Source organism: Pristiophorus japonicus, chromosome 27 (assembly GCF_044704955.1).
Source record: "Pristiophorus japonicus isolate sPriJap1 chromosome 27, sPriJap1.hap1, whole genome shotgun sequence".
Taxonomy (NCBI): Eukaryota; Metazoa; Chordata; class Chondrichthyes; family Pristiophoridae; genus Pristiophorus; species Pristiophorus japonicus.
In genome coordinates, this window is record NC_092003.1 from 17,141,328 (window position 1) to 17,150,618 (window position 9,291).

At 49.1% G+C, this 9,291-nt stretch overlaps 1 protein-coding gene across 2 annotated transcripts in view; it reads left to right on the forward strand.

The window, feature by feature from the left end:
* LOC139239503 (membrane-anchored junction protein) overlaps positions 1-6,223 on the forward strand; it is a 73,929-nt gene extending 67,706 nt beyond the window's left edge. Inside the window, exons 9-10 of one of the 2 annotated variants that reach the window (XM_070868297.1) lie at positions 1,565-1,691; positions 4,922-5,053. In XM_070868297.1, the coding sequence (XP_070724398.1) occupies positions 1,565-1,691; positions 4,922-4,970 (176 nt within the window). In that variant the 3' untranslated portion in view covers positions 4,971-5,053. Of the gene's footprint in view, positions 1-1,564; positions 1,692-4,921 lie in introns of both variants that reach the window. The other variant, XM_070868296.1, reaches the window with a different exon arrangement.
* The last annotated feature ends 3,068 nt before the right edge of the window (positions 6,224-9,291 follow it).

Here is a 9,291-nt window from a genome sequence, read left to right on the forward strand (position 1 = left end):
TATCTCTATAGCCACCTCTTTCAAAACCCTAGGATGTAGGCCATCAGGTCCAGAGGATTTATCGGCTTTCAGTACCATTAATTTCTCCAGTACAATTTTTTTTACTAATACTATTTCTTTCAGTTCCTCATTCTCGCTAGACTCTTGGTACTCCACTATTTCCGCGAGGTTTTTGCATCTTCTTCCGTGAAGACAGACGCGAAGTATTTGTTTACTTTCCCTGCCATTTCGTTATTCCCCTTAAACGTTTCAACACAGGTTAGCAAGGCCATAAAAAAATAAACCAGGCACTAGGGTTTATTTCTAGAGTGATAGAATTGAAAAGTAGGGAAGTTATGCGAAACCTTATCGAACCTTGGTTAGACCGCACTTGGAGCACTGCGTACAGTTCTGGTCGCCATATTATAAAAAGGATATCGAGGCACTGGAGAGGGTGCAGAGATGATTTACAAGGATGATACCAGAAATGTGAGGGTGTACATATCAGGATTGGATGAACAGCCTGGGTCTCCTTTCTCTTCAAAAAAGAAGGCTGAGGGGTGACCTATTAGAGGTCTTTAAAATTATGAAAGGTTTTGATAGAGTGGATAGAGAGTGTTTCCACTTGTGGGGAAGAGCATAACTAGAGGTCATCAATATACAATAGTCACCCAGAAATCCAATGGGGAATTCAGAAGAAAGTTCTTTACCCAGAGAGGGGTGAGAATGTGGAACTCGCTGCCACAGGGTGGGATTGTGGCGAATAGTATCGATGTATTTAAGGGGAGGCTGGACAAACATGAGGGAGAAGGGAATAGAGGGTTATGCTGATAGAGTTAGATGAGGAAAGACGGGAGGAGGCTCGAGTGGGGCATAAACGGCGGCATGGACTGGTGGGGCCGAATGGCCTGTTTCTGGGCCGTATATCCTATGTAATCTTCCCTAAGGGCCCCTTTACTACAAGGTTATTAATTAACTCTTTCTCTTTGCACAATACTAGATCTAAAATAGCCTGCTCCCTCAACATACTGATCTAGAAAACCATCTTATATACATTCCATGAATTCGAGCTGCACACGATTACTGCAAATTTGTTTTGCCCAGTCGATATGTAGATTAAAGTCCCCCATGATTACCCTTGTTACATGCACCTCTAATTTCCTGATTTATACGCTGCCCGACATTACAACTACTGTTTGGGGCCTATAAACAACTCCCACCTGTGTTTTCTGCCCCTTGCTGCTTCTTAGCTCCATCCACACTGATTCTACTTCTTGATTTTCCAAGCTAAGATCCTTTCTACTGTCTTTATCCCATCCTTTATTATCAGGGCTATCCCTCGTCCATTTCCAATTTGCCTATCTCTTCTATAAGTTAAGTATCCTGGAATATTTAGTTCCCAACCTTGGTCACTTTGCAACCACGTCACCGTAATGGCTGTTAGATCAAACCTATTCATTTCTATCTGCGCTATGAATTCATCTATTTTGTCGCAAATGCTTTGCGCGTTCAGATATAGTACCTTATCTATATAGCAAACCAATCGGCTGTAAGCTATCCTGGGACCGTGTTTCTCTCTCATCAGGTAAGCCTGTCAATGCCGCAGGCAGCTGGAGTGATGATGGCGTGAAGAAGCAGACTACTTCACACCAGACATCGAATCGCGACTCACCAGAGGCAGCAGCAGGTGGGATCCTCAGGAATATAATCAGGTGATAGATCTATGCTTTTGCTGTTTCATTACTCGTAGTATTTTAAACCTGCTGCTCTCCTCCATGATCTGCTCATGGTCTACAGAGCAGTAGTGATACCCGCCCTCCTATATACCTCAGAGACATGGACTATGTACAGCAGGCACTTCAAAGCACTGGAGAAGTACCACCAACACTGCCTCCGCAAAATCCTGCAAATCCATTGGCAGGATAGGCGCACCAACGACCACACTCGATCAGCTCCGATGGACGGATCACATTGTCCACATGCCCGATACTAGAGTCCCGAAACAACTCCCTACTCCAAGTTATGTCACGGCAGGCGAGCCCCAGGAGGGCAGAGAAAACGCTTCAAAGACGCCCTCAAAGCCTCCTTGAAAAAATGTAACATCTCCACCGACTCTTGAGAATCTCTGGCCCAAGATCGCTCCAAGTGGAGGAGAAGCATCCGAGAAGGCGCCGAACAACTCGAGTCTCTTCGTCGAGAGCACGCGGAAGCCAAGTACAAACAGCGGAAGGAGCGTACGACAAATCACGCGCCTCACCCAGCCGTCCCCCCAACCACCATCTGCCCCACCTGTGACAGACTGTAGATCCCGCATTGGTGTCATCAGTCATATTAGTGTGGAAGCAAGTCATCCTCGACTCCGGGGGACTGCCCAAGAAGTCTCCCCTCCATCTTTTATAGGAAACGTTTTTACTCTCTCTATGGGGGTCCTAGGTGCAATCTATGCTGAGTGAACTGTGGCTGGACTAGGACACGTTTGTTGGCCTCAGCCTCATTGGGATATCATTCTAGCTCCTAATTATTACCTTGTATCCTAACTCGCACCAAGTCCCGTTCACCCATCACACCCCCCGCCGCCCCCCCCCCCCGTGCTCGCTGACCTACTTTGGTTCCCGCTCCGGCATCGCCTCGATATTAAAATTCTTATCCTTGTTTTCATATCCCTCCATGGCCTCGCCCCTCCCTATCTCTGTAACCTCCTCCAGCCCTAGAACCCTCCAAGATGTTTACGCTCCTCCAATTTTGACCTCTTGAGCATCCTCGATTTTCATCGCCCCACCAATGGCGGCCGTGCCTTCAGCTGGCTGGGTCCCAAGCTCTGGAATTCCCTCCCTAAACCTCTCCGCCTCTCCTCCTTTAAGACGCTCCTTAAAACTTACCTCTCTCTGTCCTAATATTTCCCAATATAGCTCGGTGTCAAATTCTGTCTTGATTACCCTCCTGCGAAGCGCCTTGGGACATTTTACTACGTTAAAGGTGCTATATAAATACAAGTTGCTGTGGGATCTCACCACTCCTTGTGAGGGTGGGGTCGCACTGGGCTCTGACTTTCAACAGGATCGAATTGGCCTGGCCCGTGGATGAAACATGAAGAAGTGTGCACCAGCAACACTCAGCTTCTTCAGGAGAGGCAGATAGAGAGCAGAGGGTGAGGGATAGAACCTCTGTTTCCCGTTTAGATCAAGTGATACAAGTGCTTCCAAACATATGCAAGTTGTTGTAATATCTGCTCACAATATGGAGGCTGATTTACATTTGAAACACTGAATGGGAACGGAGCCAACAGTTGTCTGAGGGAGTGTGAATGGGGGAGAGCGGTGCCTGAGGGGCAGGAACACTGGTGGGGGGGGCGGTGGGGAGCGATGTCTGAGGGGGACAGGGCACCGGGGGAAGTGTGAGTGAGGGACATGTTTAGTGTTGTGTTGTGACCGTGACTGGGCCAATGATTAGCACTGGCCAGAGACTGGCTCCTGATGTCAATCCATTGCCCCCCACTGAACGTGTAGTGTGTGCATGGGGCATTGCTGGGATCGGGCCCGACTGTGATGCTCCAGGTCGATGAATGCTTTTTGGGAAGGAGAGTAAAAGGGAGTAATAATAGAATCCAGCGCAGGTTGCACAGGAAATGGTGCTAACATTGCCAGCAATTACAGTAATGGGCTGAGTCACTACTCCTGAAATCCACTGTGCCGCAGAGCAAGCTCTTAACAGCGTATTCCTTTCAGCGTGGTCAGTACAATCCTCTACATATATTATACATGTACAGTTAAATTCACCTTGGAATCAATCCAATGTTGTGAGTTCTGTTTAAAAGGTTTGCAGAGGAAGCAATGGTCTAGCTTGCAAGAATCTAAATGCTTCTGCACTCCCGGTGCCAGTTTTAAGAGAGTGATGGTTTTACTGGCCCTCAGGCACCACTCTCCCCCATTCACACTCCCCACCCCGCCACCGCTCACCCCATTCACACTCTCCCAACCCCCCAGTCCCCCTCAGGCGCTGCTCTCCCTCATTCACACTTCCCTCGGTGCCCTGTCCCCCTCAGACCCCGCTCTCCCCCATTCTTCACACTCCCCACCCCGCCACCGCTCTCTTCCAATCACACTCTCGTCCCCTGTCCCCCTCAGACACTGCTCTTCCCTAGTCACACTCCCAACTGGTGCCCCTGCCCCCCCCCTCAGACACCGCGCTCCCCCCCCACCCCAATGTCTCTGCGCCCCTCAGACACCGCTCTCCCCCATTCACACTCGCAACTGGTGCCCTGACCCTCTCAGGCACTTATCTTCCCCCCCCCTCTCCCTTCCCCACCGGTGCCCTGTCCCCCTTAGACACCACTCCCCCCACACCCCCAGTGTTCCTGCGCCCCTCAGACACCGCTCTCCCTCCCGCCCCGATGCCCTGTCCCCCTCACACACCGCTCCCTCCCCCCCCTCCCCAATGTCCCTGCGCCCCTCACACACCACTCCCTCCCCCCTCCCAGTCTCCCAGTGTCCCTGCTTCCCTCATACACCGCTCTCCCTCTCGCCCCGATGCCCTGTCCCTGTCAGACACCGCTCTTCCCCCATTCACACAGCCTCTCCGTCGGTTTGTGTCATGAGTCACTATTTATTTCTCACTCTTGAACCTGCACCAGTCGCAAACTAAACGTCATGGGAGGGGCATCGTTGCCTGCCTTTGGCCTGCCGGGTCCCACCCCACCGCCCCCGTCTCGCCTCGCCTCACCTTGGGAATCACGTCAAAGCGGGAGGGGTGCCTGGTAGTCCAAACACGGCACTGCCCCTCCCATCACGGAGCGGCAGTCAGAGTTAAGAGTAACCCTCAGGCTGCGGTGAGCCACCTTCCAGCTGGGCCCAGGCAAGCACGGGCTGAGGCCGATGAGTCGCGGCCCAGTAAAGCAATGTGTTAATCTCACTGATTATCAAAGCTGACCATCTATGTTTTGCAGCACCATCTTCCCATTCCATGCGATTTTCGGCACGAGGCGATCACAGTAGCAGCTGCCACCTGCTCCCAGAATCGAGGATGAAAGTTGCGACCTGGACAGGGCTTAAACTCTCCAGTCCAGCACTGAATATTTGCATTGTTTTAAAATACTTTCTCCCATCATATTTCACACATTTGAAAATATAGTCTGATTTATAATTGTTAAATTGGGCTGAGGTAATGTTCTATCAATCTCTGATACCTCAGCCATGTTTGATGTCGAAGCCTAGAGAGTGAGTGCTGGGCAGGCTATCTCACCATGGCTGTCTTACAGCTCAGCCCAAACTAGTCCTGCCCTTATCCAATTCCCCAAAACAGTTCTTTCCATCCTGGGAGCTGGGGCCTGGCTGATTCCCCTCTCTCTGGGGTGGAAATTCGGTCGCGTCTCACTTGGGGCGGTGCCCTGAGCAGTAAATTTTACACCGGCAAATGGTTTGCGTCTGCTGCAGCAAAATTCATCAGCTGGGCCCGGAGTTTGGAGTGGGGCACTAAGGGAGGCCTTACACGCCTCTTTTAGAGCACTAGGCCGGCTGAGCAAGGGAAAATCCCGAGCTAAACAGCCGGCCTGGGAGCGACCGAACAGAGGCCCGGGGTGGGGCGTAAAACTGAAAAAATACCACAAAAAACATTCCCAGTACATAGCTCACACCACCACAACATAAGTCTAAAAAAAAAACATTTATTTAAACAATCACACTTACCTGAGGTCGACATTACTTACCTCACTGCTGCCACAGGCGTTCCCACCAGGGCGGCAACCAAAAATCGAGCCCGTGTCACAACCAGGGGCGTTGTTAACCGGCTCACCTCTCCCGGGCGGTACTGCTCTGTGCCCCGTCGATACCGGCACTGAATGTCCTGGCGGGGTGCTGGAATGGCCCGGGCGCAAGAGCTTACCATGGCCATTGCCGCCCCTCTCTCTGTGACCTGGGCCATCTCTAACTGTTACCCCAGCAAACTTGACATAGCCCTCTCTGCCATCAGAGCCCTGGGGTCAGAGGGGATCGAACCCGCGAACCTTCTGGTCTATAAGGTGCAGTTATTATGCAACCTCCATTGTAATATTACATTCAAATTGTCGCAGGCAAAGGATGCTTGAATACATCACCATCAGTATCAGTTATTTTAGATATAGTTCCTGTTAAAGTTATGCATTGCTGTGAATGCTAGGAATGTGAACATTATTATAAATTGTGGTACCTCTCTTCAGTGTTATCCACTTTGCTATGCACGACTCAATAAAACCATTTTGAGGACCGTTGAATCTCGTTGAACCTCCCTTACAGCTGCTGCAAAAATGAACAATATTTGTCTCACCGATAATCTTCAGGCTTTTATAATCCCAACCTTGGTACTCAACAGTAAGAAAAGGTTGCTCCACAAGAGGGTGCTATCCAACACACTCAATCCCATGGTACAATGTTTTTTCTTATAATGATTTGACTGCCGAGAGCACCATTTTATGTCCTTTTAAAAACCCAAGTGCAAGGCACCCCCATGTTTCAGAAGCAGGTCAGGAAGTGGTGGGTGGCTGGCACTGAGCTTTTGAACAGTGCCTGCTGCAATGTATTTGCTTCATGGGTTCTTTGCTTAAAAATTCATAGCAACACATAAGAAATAGGAGCAGGAGTCGGCCTTACGGCCCCTCGAGCCTGCTCCACCATTTAATACGATCATGGCTGATCTGATCATGGACTCAGTTCCACTTCCCCACCCGCTCCCCATAACCCCTTATCCCCTTATCATTTAAGAAACTGTCTATTTCTGTCTTAAATTTATTCAATGTCCCAGCTTCCACAGCTCTCTGGGGCAGCGAATTCTACAGATTTACAACCCTCTGAGAAGAAATTTCTCCTCATCTCAGTTTTAAATGGGCGGCCCCTTATTCTAAGATTATGCCCTCTAGTTCTAGTCTCCCCCATCAGTGGAAACATCCTCTCTGCATCCACCTTGTCAAGCCCCCTCATAATCTTATACATTTTTGATAAGATCACCTCTTATTCTTCTGAATTCCAATGAGTAGAGCCCCAACCTACTCAACCTTTCCTCAGAAATCAACCCCCTCATCTCCGTAATTAACCGAGTGAACCTTCTCTGAACTGCCTACAAAGCAAGTATATTCTTTCATAAATATGGAAACCAAAACTGCACGCAGTATTCCAGGTGTGGCCTCACCAATACCCTGTATAACTGTAGCAAGACTTCCCTGCTTTTATACTGCATCTCCTTTGCAGTAAAGGCCAAGATTCCATTGGCCTTCCTGATCACTTGCTGTATCTACATACTATCCTTTTGTGTTTCATGCACAAGTACCCCCAGGTCCCTCTGTACTGCGGCACTTTGCAATCTTTTTCCATTTAAATAATAACTTGCTCTTTGATGTTTTCTGCCAAAGAGCATGACCATCTGCCAAATTTTTGCCCACTCACTTAGCCTGTCTATGTCCTTTTGCAGATTTTTTGTGTCCTCACACATTGCTTTTCCTCCCATCTTTGTATCGTCAGCAAACTTGGCTACATTACACTCAGTCCCTTCTTCCAAATCGTTACTATAGATTGTAAATTGTTGGTGCCCCAGCACTGATCCCTGCGGCACACCACGAGTTACTGATTGCCAACCCATGAATGAACCATTTATCCTGACTCTCTGTTTTCTGTTAGTTAGCCTATCCTCTATCCATGCTAATATATTACCCCCAACCCTGTGAACTTTTGTCTTGAACCTTTTATGTGGCACCTTGTCAAATGTCTTCTGAAAGTCCAAATACACCACATCCACTGGTTCCCCTTTATCCACCCTTTTCCTGACATCCTCAAACAATTTCAGCAACTTTGTCAAACATGACTTCCCCTTCATAAATCCATGCTGACTCTGCCTGACCGAATTTTACTTTTCCAAATGTCCTGCTACTGCTTCTTAATAATGGACTCCAACATTTTCCGAATCACAGATGTTAGACTAACTGGTCTATAGTTTCCTGCTTTTTGTCTGCCTCCTTTTTTAAATAGGGGTGTTACATTTGCAGTTTTCCAATCTGCTGGGACCTCCCCAGAATCCAGGGAATTTTGGTAAATTACAACCAATGCATCCACAATCCCTGCCGCTACTTCTCTTAAGACACTAGGATGCAAGCCATCAGGTCCAGGGGATTTATCTGCCTTTAATCCCATTATCTTACTGAGTTTCACCTCCTTAGTGATTGTGATTGTGTTAAGTTCCTCCCCCCCCATAGCCCCTTGACTATCCACTGTTGGAATATTGTTAGTGTCCTCTACCGTAAAGACTGATGCAAAATATTTGTTCAGAGATTCTGCAATCTCCATGTTCCCCATTACTAATTCCCTGGTTTCGTCCTCTAAGGGACCAACTGGCTAAGCCATTCACAACTCAACAGGTCTACCAGCCTATTAGTATACTCACAGGGACACACATTACAGCCACAGATTGCAGGAAGGCGGCAAGACTGAGGGAACTGTGAGGAACCCCCAGATATGAGGCTCTGGGAAGGAATGAGTTTGAGGAGGATGATGCAGTGTTTGACACAGTGAGTACGTTTATGAATGGCACCACAAACCGCCACATACCCTCCGGACATCGGGGGTGAGGGGGAAGCAATAGCGTGCTATGTTTCACTGAGTGCACTTCATCATAGGCAGTCCCTCGGAATCGAGGAAGACTTGCATTCACTCTTAAAATGAGTTCTCAGGTGGCTGAACAGTCCCATACAAGAACCACAGTCCCTGTCACAGGTGGGACAGATAATTGTTGAGGGAAAGGGTGGGTGGCACAGGTTTGCTGCACGCTCTTTCAGCTGCCTGCACTTGGTTTCTGCATGCTCTCGGCAATGAGACTCGAGGTGCTCAGTGCCCTCCCGGATGCACTTCCTCCACTTAGGGCGGTCTTTGGCCAGGGACTTCCAGGTGCCGGTGGGGATGTTGCACTTTATCAGGGAGACTTTGAGGGTGTCCTTGTAACCCTCTGCCCACCTTTGGCTCTTTTTCCGTGAAGGAGTCCGAGTAGAGCACTTGCTTTGGGAGTCTCGTGTCTGGCATGCGAACTATGTGGCCTGCCCAACGGAGCTGATCAAGTGTGGTCAGTGCTTCGATGCTGTGAATGTTGGCCTGGTCGAGGATGCTAATGTTGGTACGCCGGTCCTCCCAGAGGAATTGTAGGATCCAGCGACTTGAGGTGTCTGCTGTACATGGTCCATGTCTCTGAGCCATACAGGAGGGCGGGTATTGCACAATGCTAGCATTGCAGCAAGTAAATAAGGAGGTGGCAGGGTGACAGGAATCTTCCCTCCCACCTCACTTGGATCCATACAATAGGCCA